At 43.5% G+C, this 19,154-nt stretch overlaps 1 protein-coding gene across 1 annotated transcript in view; it reads left to right on the top strand.

Moving 5' to 3' along the window:
* The window catches only part of LOC137544797 (hydroperoxide isomerase ALOXE3-like), a 49,715-nt gene extending 31,614 nt beyond the window's left edge, over nucleotides 1-18,101 (top strand). The window contains exons 10-15 of the mRNA XM_068265886.1: nucleotides 2,055-2,141; nucleotides 3,797-3,966; nucleotides 8,798-8,919; nucleotides 9,815-9,915; nucleotides 14,910-15,083; nucleotides 17,922-18,101. Coding sequence (XP_068121987.1) covers nucleotides 2,055-2,141; nucleotides 3,797-3,966; nucleotides 8,798-8,919; nucleotides 9,815-9,915; nucleotides 14,910-15,083; nucleotides 17,922-18,101 — 834 coding nt within the window. The remainder of the gene's footprint in view (nucleotides 1-2,054; nucleotides 2,142-3,796; nucleotides 3,967-8,797; nucleotides 8,920-9,814; nucleotides 9,916-14,909; nucleotides 15,084-17,921) is intronic.
* The last annotated feature ends 1,053 nt before the right edge of the window (nucleotides 18,102-19,154 follow it).

Below are 19,154 nucleotides of genomic sequence, written 5' to 3'. Positions count from 1 at the left end.
AGCAGAAATTCACTGAATGGGTTAAACATGACATTTTAGTGTTGGATTCAACTAGGAATCCGCATCCGTTCTTATCTTTTAGTTACAAATGTATCTTTATTTGGAATACAAATATATCTTTGAAAAGCCTGCCAGGGAAGCCCTCTTTGTTCTCTCAAAGCAGTGTTTGTTTGTTACATTGTAGATAGATACATTTGTAACTAAACAAGCAAGCACGGAGGAGGCTTTCTAGCTAAATGCAGCACTAAAATGTCATGTTTAATCCATTCAGTGAATTTCTGCTAAAAAAAAAAAAATCTGGCATAATAGTTTATAAGCTGTAAGCAATCTTTTAAAGCAAAGTTGAAATGCTGGGTGTTAGACCACTAAAATCAGAATAACACATGGCATTTCTGAAAGCCAGGAACCTCACTGCCGCCTTCTCTTAGCTTATCAGATGGCAATTTAACCCCTACGCTTACCCCCCCCCCCCCCCTCCCCAATAAATTTCAGAGTGGAATTGAGGTTAGAGAGAATACTTGTGGCCACAACCATGTTATTGGGATTTTAGAACATTTTGAATACAAACTGCCAAACCTTCAATGAATGAGAATCCCTCCCAAAATGGTGCAATACTTTTAGAACCCCAAGCGCAGTGCAATCGTGGCAAAATCACCAGTGTGAACCTTGACCTGTCAGGCACTACTTTTCCTTGCCCTCTGCCCCATTGCTTAAGCTACATACAACTGTCGCCGCAACCATGTGGCACGCGCGTGTCGCGAACTGTCGATACTCAGAGCTGTCACCTGGCGACAGTTGCCGCCGCAACTTTGCCGCAACTGTCGCTAGTCCGCGTGTGTATGCGGACTAGCGATAGCAACCCATAGGCAATACACGGAGCTTCCGGCGGGGGGGAGAAACGTTGGCGACAGCTTCCGTCGCATTTGCTAATCCCTCTTCTGCCGTGTGTATGCGGAGGGACCTGGCGACGAGCTGTCCCAATCTGTCGCGCACACGCTCCCGTGTGCTAGCGACCAGCTACATTTGTAGCTCGTGTGTACCCACCATTAGAAGTAAGGCCTGGTGCACACCAGAGGAGTTTTTCGGAGCGTTTTTAATTTTTAAATCTGCGGCTAATGTTATCCTATGTGTCTATGCACACTGGAGCAATGAGGTTTTGAAAAAAAAAACCCCATAGCATTACCTTGGGAAGAGCTTTTGAAACCTCTAGTGTTTGGGGCACTAGAGGTTTCAAAAGCTCTTCCCAATGTAATGCTGTAGGGTTTTTTTTTACAAAACCTCATTGCTCCAGTGTGCACCAGGCCTAGGAGGTGTTGAGTAGAGGCAATGGGGCCTAAGCAACACTTACTGATAGATTAAATTTCCTCGGAGTAACTTGCATACAAATGACCTGCTTACTCGCTAAGAATTCAAATTTAGATGGGGAGTATAAGGGGAAATGTTTGTTTTGTACTGTAGGGATGAACCTACAGTAGTAATGCAGAAAGCTTTTTGACTGTGCAGGCACCCATTGCACATTCAGCCCAAGGAAGTTGGTGGGTCACGTAAGTGTTGAGTTGTGACCTTCTATCTAGGGGTGTAACTGGGGGGGGGGGGGGCAGCTGCTCCCAACTGCAGGGGAACCCAGAGGTGGGGGGGGGATGGGGACTGACTAATAATCTTCCCTTTCTCTGATATTCCAGATCGGGCGTTTCTGTGGCTGTTCATGTTATGGGTGTGAAGGTCACGATGGCCACACTTGGTTTATGACCCTTGTGAGATGGATCCCAGGCTGCGAGGGTCACCAAGATGAGGCAAAGGAAGGGTTGTGAACATTTAGGTGGTGTGTGATGGAATTAAACCGCATATCCGGCAAGTTGGGCTATAGCAGAAACTTACTTATGGCTTTCCAATGCATTTTAGTCAAGTGGTCTTTGTGCAGTAATAAAGTTGCTACAATTCAGAGCGAGCTGTGTATTTAATATTGACATTTTTTACAATCACCTGGAGAAATCGAGATTTGTCAGGCATCATCTTTGTTCCTCTTCAAATTAATGAAACCTTTTCTCTTCCAGCTGCTTATTCCGCACCTTCGCTATACATTGGCCATTAATGGGCTCTGCAGAAAACAAGTGTTTCACCCTGGTGGATACTATGACCAAGTGAGGGCAATTTTATTTTGTACTTAAATTTTGAAGCAAGGTAATATTCGTTGGCTCATCAGGATTTTGTGGTGGAGCAAAAGGAATAAAAAGCCCTCCACTGCACTTAGAGAACATTGCTTTCTTAAATCAAAAATTTGCTTGTTCTCAATTTCTGCACAAATCCATTGAAAGATACAGCAGACCTGTTGATGATGGGGCTCTGATTTGTTGATGCATCTTCAGAAATTAGCCCTCAAACTAAAGTGTGTGTGTGTGTGTGTGTATGGGGGGGGGGGGGAGTTTGAGCAACACTGTCACAAAATTAGATGTTGGCAGGCAGAACCCAAAGACAATATCCATTGTAAATGAATGGAGATGGAGTTATATAAATCCAGGCTTCAACACAGAGCTGGCAACTGGCAAGTCCGCTCACACAAATCTGGCCACATACATAATTGTATTTGGTAGGGGAGGACCTGGCTGGTTGAGGTGAACATTTGGAGGCTTTTACCACTTAAAGACCTCCTAAGCCAAAAGTCTGAAAATATGTATATGTGTGTATGTATGTATGTGTGTGTGTATGTATATATATGTATGTATGTATGTATGTATGTATATGTATATGTGTGTGTGTATATGTATGTATATATATATATACTGTGTACAGTTAGATGAACATATAAAGTTTTTACTTCTGGTACATTAAAGTGGATAGAACCGACTCACATTTATATCTGCAAGTAGCACTTCCTTATTTCTCCATAACCCGAAGCCTTGCTAAAGCATTGTGCTCACCTCTTCAACCTGGTTAACTCCCCTGTCCCTCCATCCCCTGCTCTCTGCGTGCCTGGATCAAATTACATCTCTTTTCAGTGTGTAGGCGAGAGAAGAGACAGCAGAACAGTTAGTCTAGTCTTATTGTGTCTGTTTGCTATAATTATTTCACATGTCTGTCTGCCTAGATTAGCTCACATGGACATGAGGGGTGGTGTTTTGACATCAATTCCCCCAGCATCCTTTGCACCTATGGTTTAAAAAAAAAAATCACCCGTGCCCAATTTCACACTGTGGGTGGGGATTTCAAAACCATATGTGGAATACTGACCCTAGGGGTCAGAAAGTCAGTTTATCACGTGTGCTCTAATATATCTTGGCAACTTATTAGGTTTAAAGTAAACTGTAATTTATAATTTAGGTGGTCTTTAAGGAACACCCGCAGGGTCAGGCTTTAGTCTCTATGTAATCTTTGTTTTGGGCAAAGGATTAGAAACCTGCCATGCATGGGGCAAGTGTCTAAACCTCCCATATCCACATAACCTCCCCAAAGTAGTTCATTTCGGCACTTGCTTCCCACCACGTGGCGTCTGATATGGGTGGCGCTATAGCTGTAATGCTGTAGCTTTGAAGCCCTGTGTAATTTGGGTGATGGCAATAGCCAACCTCAAATGACGTGTCCCTCCAAGTTGCTACAACTCAGAGGGGGAATAGTATTTAATGCTACCTGGAGTTTCCGTGGCAGCAGGGTGAGCCGAAAGACTGCTCACCCTGTGCTAAACTGGCCAGGCAAGGTAACAATATGCATGCTGAACTCCCCCATTCACATCCTTGAAGAATCTTTATACATGTTCTTAAATTTGCTGAAAATGGCAACTAAACCTTTTGCAACTTTTCAGGTTACAGGGATTGGATATAAAGGAATTCTGCAACTAATGACAAAAGCCATGGGCGAATTGACTTACAAGAGCCTCTGTCTTCCTGATGACATCCAGGTCAGAGGAATGGATTCTATCCCCAATTACCTGTACAGGGATGATGGTATGAAGATCTGGAACGCTCTGGAAAGGTAGAGCTTATTGAATAAATGGATATCATGAGAACACACTCCTGAAAGAAAACTTGGGAAAAAGTTGCATTTGGTGGAGGATGAATTTTGTTTGAAGTCATTATAAAATGAATGAATTACTTTAATAATATAAGTAGAGGTACAAGACAGGGGTGCCCCCCTCTCACCCACAATTATTGTTCTATCCATGGAGCCATTAGCACAACTTATCAAACACACTCACAATATAACAGGTCCAGAGATGAGGTAATAAGTATACCACTGGTCTTTTTGCTGATGACCTAATAATGATTACTAATCATTCAATCTCAATACCAAATATCCTTAAAGAGAACCTGGGCTCTTGCAAAGAACAGACTAAAAAGTGTTTATTCCGCATAGAAATGCTGTAGAAATCAGCTGCAGTGAGCTGTGTGTGCTTATTTACTGTAGCTACATTTGAGTGTAACAAGTGTGTAATTAGTAGGCATGACTCACAGCGCCTCAGAGAGGAAGTTCTGAGCTCAGATCCATTTTAACACCTTCAGTAAATTTTAGCCCTATATCAGGTTTATGCCTAAATAAAGATAAAACAATGTTTTGCAACATTAATTTAAAATGGAGATCAAGAAAAAGCCAATTCATTTGGATTTTAATATCAAACAGTATTTAAATTACCTTGGGATTAAAGTACCCAGCATGCTGGAAAATGTATTTCAAGGAAATTATTCTCTACTATCCAAGTCATTATACCAGCTGGTAAACCAGTGGAGGTCTTTACCGCCGCCATGGTTACGTAGAATCGCTATTGTGAGAATGACTCTCCTTCCTAAAATTCTTTATTTTCACACCCTACCAGTGGCAGTTCCCTTCTCTAATTTACATTCTCTTCATCTTACTAATATTATAAATGTGAAAGTTTGGATGTTTGTTACTCAATCATGCAACAATGGCTGAATGGATTTGAATGAAATTTGGCACACACATAGTAAGTTACCTGGAATAACATATAGGCTACTTTTTATCCCATTAGCAAAAAGTGGGTGGGGACAAATACAAATTTCACTGGGAAAATGTAAACTGTAACCATTCTTACACTGTTAATTGGTAGGGTTCTCAAACTTTGTGCAGTTGGTGACTGGGATTAATATTCAGAAAAGTGGGTGGAGCCTACAAAAGCCAATCAAAATTCACTTATTGATTTTCAAGGGGAATATTGCTGCCATTCTTGCACTGTTAATGGCACAAGCCTCAAACCTTGTACAGTTGGTCATTGGGTGACTGGGGTTCAAATTCAGAAAAGGGGGTGGAGCCACAGTCAATCAGATTTGTTTAATTTCAATGCAAATTATTGATTCCAAAAATGGCAAAGCTCACAAATTGCTCATAGAGTAATTGTGTGTTAGGGTTACAAAAAGTGTGGGCAGCCAACACCCCGTCGGAGGTCACTTTATACTGACAGGATATTTGCAGGGGGTCGGTAGAAGCCCCAGGTAAGTGAAACGTTTGTGTGTGTGTTAAAAAAAAAATAAAAAAATTAAAGAACCAATTAAAAAACATTCAAAGTAATGTCTCCCTTGACTTTTGTTTAACCCTTTTTATTAGGAGGTTAAAGAGACACTTAAGCCAGAAAAAAATGAGTTTACTCACCTGGGGCTTCTACCAGCCCCCTGCAGCAGTCCTGTGCCCTCACCGCCACTCACTAATCCTCTGGTCCCCCGCTGCCAGCTAGTTTCGTTTTTGCCGACAGGCCCGTCAGGACTGGCCACGCGTAGCTTTTTCCGCATTCTCGACTGTAATTAGCGCTATTGCGGGCCGCAACGCATAAAAAAAATACGCGTTGCCGCATTACGAACGCATAGATATGCGGCAACGCGTATTTTTGTATGCGTTGCAGCCCGCAATAGCGCTAATTGTAGTCGAATGCGGAAAACTCTGAATCCTCTCTGAAATAATTAACACTGTGTACAAATTGTTTAAATATCTGTAATACCTGGCATATGTGTATAATTTCTTCTCTTCCTTGTTACTATCACTATGTTCCCTATATGCACCGTGGGGTTGTCATGAAAAGTAATTTCGCTGTGTTACACAATGACAATAAAGTGAATTGAAAAAGCTACACGTGGCTTTTTTTTTTTTTTTTTTTTCCCTTCTGGTCAATTATAGGATTTCTCATGGTTTATTACTAATCTGGCATCTTATCCACTTTATCAATAATACAAAAATGAATGCCTCTACAGGAAACCATTAGAGAACTTCATCCCCTATCGAATTACAACTCCATCTATTTCAAATATATTAGTATCGGAAGAACATCCCCAAAGAAACCAAAATCTTATTCTCCCTTTTTGAGAAATGGTGCTCTAATACACCATTATTAGCTGGAAGACTACTGTATTTTTTGGACTAGAAGATGCAGTTTCTCCAGCGCACAAGCACTTTTTTTTTTTTTTTCCCCTTTGGCGCCTGGTGTCCCTCCCCCCCTCCTGTCCTTTCCTTGCCCCTGTGTCCATCTACCCATCCTCCTTGCATACAGAGGTACGGGTTCCTGCCATTCCTTTCAGGTCATAGGGAGACTACACAAAGCTTTACGGAAGTGACCCACATCTGTCGGGGGCACTAACCCAGGCTTGCCAGTCATGGCTGCACACAGCTCTGCTTTCTTTACTAATTGGAACAGAAGCTGCGGGCACCCGTACCACTGTTTGTATTATGCTTTGAGGCAAAGAGCGACGTGGACAGAGATGGACATGGGGCAAGGAAGGACATAGGGACAGAAGAGCACACTGGGCAAAGGATACCAGGGAAAGAAAGGGACACGGGGCCAGAGGAGGACACACGGGAACACGAGGTACACGGCAGGCACAAGGGGAACATAATTTGGGCGGGAAAAAGTCTATAAGATGCCCCTGCACCATGGATGCACCAGGTTTAGTATATCTTCCCTCTAAACCTATGTGGGTCTTATAGTCCGGAGTGTCTAATAGTCTGAAAAATACGGTAATTTCCCTTTTTTTTTTTTTTTCCAATATTTAACTCCCCAAGTAACCCTTTTAATTCAAACCCATAGTTCTCTTGGGAACGGGCTCTATCTACCAGCATCTCTCCAGCCAAAACGTCTCATTGTTGTAATACATGAAAAGCAAGACATTTTGAATTGGGATGATACATTTTTTGGCTATTAGCCAATAAATGGTATCATCCTGATTCAAAACTCCTTGCTTTTTATGATGGTTAAAATGGTACAACACACTACTGCTTTTAATACACCAACAAAGGGAAGTAACTATTACACTATAATTAAACTAATTACAAAATTTTACATAGAGCCTACACTACCTCTGTCATTTTTAAATAAAAGATCCGTCATGTGCACTGCAGTTTCTGAAGCATAAAGTAGAATTATCTTTTTCTCACATGTGGTGGACTTGTCCACTGCTTTCAGCCATTCTTCTTTCTAACCTGTTCCAGAAAAAAATAATGAACAAAGATCACCTAGTTTTTCTTTTAGGTAATCAGAACTATAGCACCAAATATCCAGAACACCGTTTTAACTCTATTTATTTGTATGATAGCTAAATCTCACATCCAAATGGAAAGAACCTAATTTTATCTATGGAGTCAAAAACCACTCCACAAATTTGTGGTTTATGAAAATAATCTGCTAGAAGTTCATGAAATGACAAGTGTTCAGCTCAGATGTAATAAGCTCACCCTCCAATCGCACCCACGATGATCACCACGCTTCTGGGTCTTGGCAGCTGCCCGCACATGATGTCGTGCATGCTGAGTCGGCGTGCACGTGATGTCACTGGTGGGCGGGTGCAGCGTCCTCTTCGGACGCAATACTCCCTCCAGCCGTGGCAGAGATAGTGTCAGCTGGCTATTCAGTCAGCTGACACGCTTGGGGTCTGGTGTGTTATGGTCAGCTGACTATGGAAACTGTTTTGATGTGTCAGCTGATCTTCTTATCAGCTGACACTTAAGCAGGGAATCTCCTATGGGCTGTGTATTGTTGTGAGCATGTGGCCGGCCACTGATTGGATGCCTGATATATTTAAGCTTGCTGAGTGCGCTCTGACTTTGCCCATGTTAGTGTATTGCTTTTCTGGACTTTGACCCTTTGCCTGTTCGCTGCCTGGACTGACCTATTGCTTGTTACTGGATTCTGCCTGTTTGCTGCCTGCCATGACCTGTGGATTGCCCGACCTTGATTTCAGCCTAGCCCTTCTGTACCATGATTGTTCACTTGGACTTTTTTGATCTGTGGGATCCTGGGGGGTTGCTTTTACCAGCTCTACGACCAGCTCCTATATCTTGCACCTACAAGGCCTGGGTGCAACCGAAGTCAGGCAGATGTTACTTCGTCACCTCCCGTTCAAGCGAGGACGCGCCCCGTAGAGTGAAGGAGGTGGTGGTAGATTGGGACATAGGGGCTGATCAGCTGGTGGACAACCTGTCAGGCCTTACACCAGAATTTATTCCCCCCCCCTCCCAATAATCCCTCTTGTACATTGTCTTATCTTTTGCAAGACACCTATGCCATTTCCTGTTAAATTACTTTCTGGTTGAATAAAATGAACTTTAGTCAGTTTCCCACAGGTATGAATAATTATGGGCAGCAGTTTGTGTGTGTGTGTGTGTGTGTGTGTGTATATAAAAAAATATTTTATTTTATTTATTTTTTTAATCTTTTACAGCCTTACTAAGGGACAGTTTGTATAAAAAAATTTAAATTGTTGTCTTTGACAACCTTTCTTCAATAAAAAATTGTTACAAAAAATTTGTTAGCAGTGCATTGTTCAAAACTGCATTCTTGCCGCTTCATCTCAAACTTTTGTCAGTTTAGGTATGTGTCTAACATAGTCGATTACTATTATAAGGATGATGTCATGGTCCTCAGAGATGATGAACTACAGGCCTGGGTGGGCGACATCTTTATGGAATGTTTCATGGAGAAGTATAAGTCAGGTATGACACAGCCGTTTTATTTCCTTCCATGTACAGCCCCATTGGGCATCAGCTTCCCTTTTTCATGTATTGCTTCAGTTGCAGCCTTCCTTTTCATATGATGCAACCCCTATATCCTGTCCAGGTGCCTCATCGATCTGCAGCTGCCCAAGGCCTGGGCCTTTGTGGACTTTGCAGAAATCTGGCCCTAAGTGGATCTGCTGGTCCTTACAAGCTGGCAGTAGTGCCTAAACTGCTATTTCTTGTTGGAGGGGGGTAAAGCAGCTGTGCCCACAACAGTTTGATGTCCTTCTAGTTTTCCAATATTTTGGGATTTTCTTCTTTGTAAACCTTCTTATTTCCTTCAGAGGTTTGGGCTTCTGCAGTTCAGGTATCCTGGTGTGCGTTCTAACGGCACAGGGCACTATGAGGTGTTTATAGAGCACTTTAAAGAATTAAAGGTTAAAGAATCTTCATTAGTATGTATGTTTTTATTTTATTTTTCTTCCACCTTTGTTTATATTGCAATAATTGCATATTGCCCATAATACATTTCTCAACCTTTCTGTACTTTCTGGTCAGTGGAAGCTTAAGTCCACCTTTTGATCATTAAGACTCTTATCTGCTGGAAAGAATGCCAAGCCATCTGTGATTTATGCAACTTACCTGCTATGCTTCATAGATCTCCTATCCAAATACAGATTACTTGTAGTGATTTGTATTGCTCGCGCTTCAATGTTTAAATGTAAAAACAATAACAATTCTTGAGAGCTTATAAAATGTAATTATACACTTTGGCTGATATAGTTTTATAAAACAAAATTAGTTTTAAGTTTTTAGCATAGCTCTACCCCTGTTTCTACATTAACAGTACAGGGCCTTTTGCCAATAATGGATGTTCTACTTCCTTTTATAGGAATACCATGTGCCTTTGAAAAGCGGACCTCCTTAATCAAGTACTTGACGATGGTGATCTTCACGTGTTCTGCGCAGCATGCAGCTGTAAACAATGGTCAGGCAAGTGACTCAGACCATCCTTGAATATATTCCAAAACTAGGATACAGTTACATGAATTAAAATAATGGTCAGTCGTATAAAACTATAAATTATAAGGAAATGGGCATTTTAAACCTACTTTATTACACCCATTAATGACCAGTATTTAATGGTAAGTCTGACTTTTTTGAGCAAGTACAGCAGAAATTGCACCCCCTTCGCATGTGCTCAGAACTACGCATGGAGAATAGGATGTTGATAGATCCATCACCAGGGTATACGGGTGGTCCCTCTCTATTTCCCTGCTCACTGGAAGTATTCTTCTATCAAGCCTCACTAATGCTGTTGGTCCCTTTATGGTATCCAGAAAACTCAGAATTTAGTCCCCTGATGAGTCAGATCCCTGACAAAACTGTTAGGGTGGAGCTTGGGGAGACTCTCTTGATGTGAATGAGGAAGTGAGCTGATGCAAGGCGGGATCTATCTACAGGACACAGTGATTTACTGTTTTATGCTAGTAATAAGTAATCCTTTATGTACTGGTTTTAGCGTCTTGCCAATTTAAAATGCTGGTTTTATACATTTGTACATCGTATTTGATGTTTGTAGAGATTATAAAGGGAGCAACAGCATTGGAGAGGCTTGATATCAAAGAATACATATGGTGAGCAAGGAAATAGTGGGGACCACCCCTATACCCTAGTGATTATTTTTGTTCACCTCCTATATTCCACGTGTAGTTCTGAGCATGAGTGTATATTTGTATCATACATCTGCATTATGATGTACTTCTCTACTATCCATTTTGTTTTAGCCTTCTTTCCCACCAAGACGTTGCGTTTTAGGGGACGTTATGGTCGCACAACGTGCCCCTAACGCAACGCGTGGTGGTGTTGAAGTTGGACGTCAGATTGAGCCGCGTTATGCAGCTCTCAAAGCAGCCGCTCCAGGTTAGTGATAGGAAGTCCGGATCTTTTTAAGGATTCGGATCATTCGAATCAGATCATTGAAAAGATCCGGATCTTTGAACCTAATCATCTGAATCATTTTACTAGGGAAGCAGACTGGGTGAAATGACTAGCAGGACAGGACTTTCCCTGCACTGTACATTCTGTATGTTCCTGTTTCTTCCAGACAGACATCCACTGTGAACTGAATCTTTCATTGTGGTGATCTGGATGATTCGACTCACAAAAAAAAATCCGGATCAAATGAACGATTCGTTCATGATCCGGACAACACTACAGTCCCACCATGAGTCACCACAGTGCAGTGAATATTAATTAGCCATGTGGCTAGTCACTGAGCATGTGCAAACAATGCAGCTCTATAGGGGTATAACGTACAGCATGCTGCACTTTCATTTGCGTACAACAAAAAAGGGCGTCCGGAAAAAAGGGCGCGTGGTGTAAACGATAAGCAGTATTATTGTTTATAAAAATATTGTGTAGAATTTCGTTTACAAATAGTGTTTTAAGAATTTATAAATCATTAAATAATGTGTATGAAATCGGCAACTCTTAAACGTTAATCTTCCCTGTTTCTAAACTGAAACTTAAAATTACATTTATTAAAAAAACAGTATTATTTGTTTAAACATTATAATTATATATTGTTATGAATAATGTTGATTTATCGTTTATTATAATATGTGAAAATATTGTTTATAACAATGATATTAATATAAGTACAATTCATAATATCTGTTGATTAGTATTATTAAAATTGTACTAAAACTATACCTAACCCTACTCTCACACAGAACCCTCCTTGTACCTATCCCTAACCCCAAGACCCCCCCGGTGGTGCCTAAACCTTAGACCCCCCCTGGTGGTGCCTAAACCTTAGACCCCCCCCCCCCCCCTGGTGGTGCCTAAACCTTAGACCCCCCCTGGTGGTGCCTAAACCTTAGACCCCCCCCCCTGGTGGTGCCTAAACCTTAGACCCCCCCCTGGTGGTGCCTAAACCTTAGACCCCCCCCTGGTGGTGCCTAAACCTTAGACCCCCCCCTGGTGGTGCCTAAACCTTAGACCCCCCCCCCTGGTGGTGCCTAAACCTTAGACCCCCCCCCCTGGTGGTGCCTAAACCTTAGACCCCCCCTGGTGGTGCCTAAACCTTAGACCCCCCCTGGTGGTGCCTAAACCTTAGACCCCCCCCTGGTGGTGCCTAAACCTTAGACCCCCCCCCTGGTGGTGCCTAAACCTTAGACCCCCCCTGGTGGTGCCTAAACCTTAGACCCCCCCCCTGGTGGTGCCTAAACCTTAGACCCCCCCCCCCCTGGTGGTGCCTAAACCTTAGACCCCCCCCCCTGGTGGTGCCTAAACCTTAGACCCCCCACTGGTGTTGCCTAAACCTTAGACCCCCCCCCCCCTGGTGGTGCCTAAACCTTAGACCCCCCCCTGGTGGTGCCTAAACCTTAGACCCCCCCCTGGTGGTGCCTAAACCTTAGACCCCCCCCCTGGTGGTGCCTAAACCTTAGACCCCCCCCTGGTGGTGCCTAAACCTTAGACCCCCCCCTGGTGGTGCCTAAACCTTAGACCCCCCCTGGTGGTGCCTAAACCTTAGACCCCCCCCCTGGTGGTGCCTAAACCTTAGACCCCCCCCCTGGTGGTGCCTAAACCTTAGACCCCCCTGGTGGTGCCTAAACCTTAGACCCCCCCTGGTGGTGCCTAAAACTAACCACCCCAAAGCCCTCCCTGTACCTATCCCCTAGACCCCCCTGGTGGTGCCTAAACCTAAGACCCCCCTGGTGGTGCCTAAACCTAAGACCCCCCTGGGGGTTTGGTGCCTAAACCTAAGACCCCCTATGAATAATAATGTTTTACAAACATTAATAAATGAAACATTTAAATAAAAAAATTTAAATATTTTTTTTTGGGTGGATAATACTGTTTTAGAAATGTTTTACAAATAGTATTTGTAAAAAATATATTGCAATTTACGTTACGTAGTGATCGCTTTATTTTGTGAATAATGTTTTTAAACAGTAAGGGTTAAAATGTTAAATAATGTTTTAATTAAATAGGATAAATATGTTTAGTATTTTTATAAACGTTATTCGTCACGGGCTCATTTTCTAAACGTAAATCATCACAAGCACAGTTATAAAACATTAAAAATCTCCTGGCGCCGTTTGTAAAACATTAATAATCTCCGGCGCCCTTTTTTCCCTGTTCGGCGCCCATTAAACGATATTTATAATGGGAGTGAATGGGGCGCCCTTTTTGTCCACCTGTCTCATGCGCCCAAATCTCCTGCTTCACTTTCATTTAACGTGCAGCGTTATACCCTAGCGCAACGTGTGCACTATGAACAGCACATTGATTTTACAGTGCTGTGAGTAAGGCTGCGTTACTGGCTGCTGTAACGTGGGACTTTAACGTCCCACTGTGAAACCAGCCTTAAGGTGTTACTGTGGTGAGAGATGAGGGATTGTTGCATCACTCTAACCTTGAGCACTAAGGTGTTTTGGATTGATATTGAACTACGTACGGGTAGTCATACTACGGCTCTCCACCATATAAACAAGTACTGTATAGTTTAGGACTATAAGACTCACTTTTTCTCCCCCAAAAGTGCCCTCTAAACCTAGGTGCATCTGATGGTCAGGAGCGTTTAAAGTCCAGAAAATATGGTACTTATTTGTGTGCAGTCATTAGCGCAGGTACAATACCTGTTAGTGTTCACATTTTTTTAACTTGTGTAACCCTTTCATAACCAATCTTCTAACCCCCATTTTCCCCTCCTGTTGGGGGGGGGGGGGGGGTGAGGGGGAGGTGATCTTGGAGGGTTTCTACTTCCTTACTCCAGAGCAGAGTTCCCCCAACCCTGTCCTCAAGGCCCGCCAACAATACATGTTTTGCAGGAAACCACATTCACAGGTGAGGTAATTAATGTCTCAGCAGAGATGATTAACTGCCTCTGTGGATTTTCACAATACATGCACTGTTGGTGGGCCTTGAGGACAGGGTTGGGGAACACTGCGTCTAGAGCGAAGCAACCTGGTATCAGCAGCAGGAGGTGGGGCCAGCCTGTGCTGTAGCTCCACCCCATTGCACGTGCACCAGGGTAATTGAACTGCACAGTGCAGTTCCTGGAAGCGATCAAAGTGTGTCACTTGTATCCATGTAGGGTGATGCCATGCCGGAATAGATCTGGCAATAGTGCCCCTAGCAGCAAAGGAACCCATGTAATTAAATGTCATGGTGGATCAGGAGGCCAGCAGCGATCAAAGTGTTTGATATAGTCCGATACTTTGATCCAAAGAGGCTGACTCTGTGCCAGATTTAATCCGACAGGTGACAACAGCGCCTTCCAGCGACAGCCAATTTTCCTATGTCAGACCCAGGGATGGGCTTCCGAGTAGCTAGGAGTCCGTAGCTACTTGGGATTCAAAAGGCTGGTGATGCCCTGATTAATCAGCTGTTACCACAGGTAACAGAGGGTTATCTTATGCGGAGGATCCTGCAGACTTATGGGTTTCGTGTCATATGCAAAGTGTTGGCCGCATTCCATGCCTCGCTACCGCTCTTCCACCTTCAAGCTGGAAAGAGGAAGAGCGGTAGTGAGTCGTTAAACGCGGCCATGCAGAGGATCCTGTGGACTTATGGATAAGTTAACCCTCCATCACCTGTGCATCATTAACATTTCAAACCTGAGAAGCTACGGACTCGTAGCTACTCGGAAGCCCATACCTGGTCAGACCTATGCTGCAAAAGGCCAATGTTGGACATAGTCCGACATGGGATTGGAAATGGTTAAAGCTAATCAGACTGGGATTCACCAAACATGCTAGCACAGTTTGGCCTTCTGCTCCTGTTCTTTTTGGGAATGGGGTAAATGAGTGGACCTTCCTAATGACCATTATTGGACGAAATCTGGGTGAAGATGTTCAACTGGCCCATTTTCTTCTATAACCCTCTGCCACCATGTCACTGCCTGTTAATAGCCTACAGATCCATGTTCTAACTGTATGTATGTTCTACAATTTCATGTGTTTGTGTGCTTGCTACAGTTTGACTTCTATGCTTGGATACCCAATGCTCCCTCAACCATGCAGAATCCTCCACCTACAGCTAAAGGATCCATTGTAAAGTGGACCATCGTGCAGGCCCTTCCAGATATGAACACTTCAGTCTTAAACGTGGCCCTTGCGTGGTTAATGAGTAAAGAGACCAGACAAAATAAGGTATGAATGCTGGTGTTTAAAACCCAGTATTTAAAAATGTTGGGAGGATTGATGAAACATATTCTTCAGGGTGTTTCCACTTTACCAATGGTACACTCAAAAACTTTACAAGGATATCATATGACTATATAGAGGTGAAGTCCAGGAAACCAAACCTATACATTTGCCTTATTCTTTATGGTCAACAAGCACAAAAAAAATATCACAAAGTCATGAATGGTGGGAACAATATATCCATCTACCAACAATGATGTGGTACATGAGGCTTGAAGTGCTTTAAGCCCTTGGTGGGCCTCATGTACTGCATCATTGTTGGTGGATGGATATATTCTACCGACCAGTTATGAACTTTTGTGAATATTTGTAGTTGTTGATCAGTAAAGCTACTTTCACATTAGGACGTTGCGGTTTGATGCAACGTTAAAGTCGCACCGCAAACTAACAACGCAACACGGCCAAAAAGTCGCACCTCAGCATTACCTACGCATACAGCATATATAGTAGAAAATATAGGTAATGAAGAGTATTCGGCAAGTCTTACTGAGCATGTGCAAACAGTCTAACGCAGCTAAAAACGTGTATAACTCGCAGCATGCAGCACTTTCATTTAACGTGCAGTGTTAGACACCAACGCAACGTCTGCACTGTGAACAGGCCATTGATTTTTCATTTCTGTGAGTTATTCTGCGTTACGTGTTTTAACGTGCGACTTTAACGTCGCACTGTGAAAGGGCCCTAAAGGAATATTTTAAGACCTGAAAAATGGGGCTTATTGCAGTGGGCCGACATACTCTTCATTACCTGTATTTTCTACTGTATATGCTGTATGTGTTCGTAACGCTGCAGTGCAACTTTTTGGCCGTGTTGCGTTGTTAGTTTGCGGTGCAACTTTTAACGTTGCATCAAACCGCAACATCCTAATGTGAAAGTAGCCTTACTGATCAACACCATGGTATCCTCCTGCTACTCCACATACATCCCACTGTGCAGCACGCAAACTGATCGTGCCACTGCTGGGAGTGCTCTTAACATGCGCGATCAGGGTGCGTTAAAATCATTCAGGGTAAGTTTAAAATCCTGTTTTATGACTTAAATATTCCTTTCAACTTTATATTTGTGGCCGTAGGGGATCAGAACAACGTTATGAGTACAGGACGACTCCAGGGGGCTGTAAGAAGCCCCAGGTAAGTTTAAAATCCTTTTTTGACTTGAATATTGCTTTCAATTATATTTTTGGTTTCCTGGACTTTCCCCCATATTGCTATATCCTTGTAAAGTTTTGGGTGTTTAACCTCCTTAGCGGTAACTCCGTGCTGGACACTGGGTAAGCCGCGCAGGAGGATTTCTCAGGCCCCACTGGGCCGAGTTACATAATTTATTTTTATTTTATTTATATACACGCAGCTAGCACATTGCTAGCTGCGTGTTACTAACTATCGCCGATTCGCCGCTACCCGCCGTGTCAGTGGGTGCCCCCCTCCCCAGAGACCCGTGCGCTGCCTGGCCAATCAGTGCCAGGCAGCGCTGAGGGGTAGATCGGGACTCCCTCTGACGTCGACGTCATTGCGCCCGTCGCCACGGGGGAAGCCCTCATGGAAATCCCGTTCTGAACGGGATTTCCGGATGGGTATACGAGCCAGCGGTGATCGGTGCGTACGGGGGGACGCCGCAGGGAGGGGGGAAGCATGTAGCTAGCGCTAGGCTAGCTGCATGCTAAAAAAAAATAAATTAAAATCCCGGCCGCGGGAATAATACCGCCAGGGAGGTTAAAAACTCAGCCAAATCCTCTTGTCCACCATATATAACATGTAGGACTATAACTTGCAGGGCTGGACTGGGCCACTGGGAGCTCGTAAAAAGCCTGGTAGGCCTTTTAATTACATATCGATGTCACGTGACGTTAGTTCCCCCTTCGGGCCAGGAACATGGAGCGGCACAGCGCAGGAAGGCGTGGCAGCAGTGGGCACAGAGGGGAGGGGGGGGCAGCCTCTTTCTCCCCCCCCCCCCTCCACCCCTTCACGTGGCGCCCCCCCTCCATAATTTAGCACTTCCTGGTTCCAAGTGCCAGAGCTCTGTGTGCCGCTGGTCTGGTCGTCTTCTGCATTGTCCAATCCCACTCTCACTGTACTTTCTGTGAGAGAGGGATTAGACAACAGAGAAGACCAGAACAGTGGCATGCAGAGCTAGATGAGAAGAGGTAAGTAGTTCACCGCTGCGCTACATTTTGGAGGGGGTAGTGTGAAAGGGGGAACCCCAGGTGAGGGGGGGGGGCTGTTTCTCCTTCCAGGCTACTGGGGACACCTATAGACCTGGGGCACCTATAGCTGGCTACCTATACTGGGGGCAAGTATACTCAGGCTCTAGGCCCTTCATATTACGCTTGCCTCAGGCCCTGCATAATCAAAGGCTGCCCAGCATTGCAGGCAGAAGCGCCCAGCCCTCCCCAGTCAGCACTGGCTACCTAATTCTGATATATATGGGCACATGGCTACTTAATATGCATTTTTCAATATTTTTCCTTTATCAATGGAGAAAAATGCAGTATCATGATCAAAAAAAAAATGTAAACGCAGTCCTTTGTCTCCATTGATGTATGTTATTTTACATGCGTTTTTGAGAATTCTACAACAAGTTGTGAATTTTGATAAATGCACACTGGGAAACGCCCTTTTATTTTTATTATTGGGGCTTGCGGTTTCCGCAATGCTAGTGATTCTGCCTAGTGTGCCACTGGCTTGGAAGTTTGGCACTGAAATATTTAGGTTTTTCACGCTTCTCTAACCTGGTGAGTAAATCTCCTTTTGCATTTGAGATTTTAATGAGGTTATCTCATTCCAGTTACATTTAGGAGAGTATCCCGATATGCATTTTGTAGAGTATGACCCACAGAGATTCATTAAGGAATTCCAAGATGAACTGGCAGAAATCTCCAAATCCATCCGGGAAAGGAACGCAGGACTTCCCTTACCCTATCCGTACCTGGATCCAGCCACCATCGAGAACAGCACCTGCATTTAACATCGAAGCATTTATCGGACTGACCTGCCAATCATAGCCAATCAGTTTTAGACACTGAGATACAAAGAAATGAATATCATTGAGTTTACCACCGAATATGCCCTATTTTCAAGCCTCTATAAATGTAGTGAAGTTTTTGTAAGGGATTGTGTTTAGAATAAGCAAAGTTGAAGGTCATTAAACAGTGACTTTATACATTTTATAATGAATCTGCCCTCTGGATGTACAGACTAAAGATGAGGAAATCTTAACTAGCAGATGCTGATGAGCAGGTAACCTGCTGCCCATGTATGAACACTCTCTGGCAGGATTCACAGGGCATTAACCTGCCCCACATGTATGAGCTAATCAGTGCCAGGTCCACCTGAGTATAGCCATGTCCCACCTTCTCATCCTAGCAGAGTAATCGGTGCTAGCTCCACCTGAGTATAGCCAGGTCCCACCTTCTCATTCTAGCAGAGTAATTGGTGCTAGCTCCACCCGAGTATAGGCATGTCCCACCCTCTCATCCTAGCAGAGTAATCGATGTCAGCTGAACCCAAGTACAGTTGTGTCCCACCCTCTCCTCCCTGAAGGTTTAAGTCCCGTCCTATTTAAAGGACCACTCCAGTGAAAAAAGTAAACGCAGTTAAAACCTGACAGTACCGACAGGCTTTGGACTAGTCTATCTCCTCCTGGGGATTCTCGGGGTTTTCTTTGTTTTCAAAAGTATTTTCTGAACAGCAGTTGCTAATTCTAACTGACAAAATAGTGGAGTAGGGAGGCTGGGTGATATCTATTTTGGCAGTTAAACTGCCTTTCCGGAAATGCTTTTAAAAAAACAAAAGATAAACAAAACAAAAACCACCCTGAGAATCCCCTATGAGGAGATGGACTGGTCCAAAATTCTGTCCTATTTAATTCTTTTTTTTTTTTTTTTTTTGGTAGATTGGTCCTTCTATAAACATGGGTATTGTGTTTTTAAATAGTGGTGATTGCAAAAATGTGCCTGGACATTAAATGTTTCAGAAGACCCAGAATATGCAGCTGACCCAGAATTCAGCTGGGGGACTA

Source organism: Hyperolius riggenbachi, chromosome 2 (assembly GCF_040937935.1).
Source record: "Hyperolius riggenbachi isolate aHypRig1 chromosome 2, aHypRig1.pri, whole genome shotgun sequence".
Taxonomy (NCBI): domain Eukaryota; kingdom Metazoa; phylum Chordata; class Amphibia; order Anura; family Hyperoliidae; genus Hyperolius; species Hyperolius riggenbachi.
Note: the sequence above shows the minus strand (reverse complement) of the source record. Positions and strands in the feature narration are given on the sequence as shown.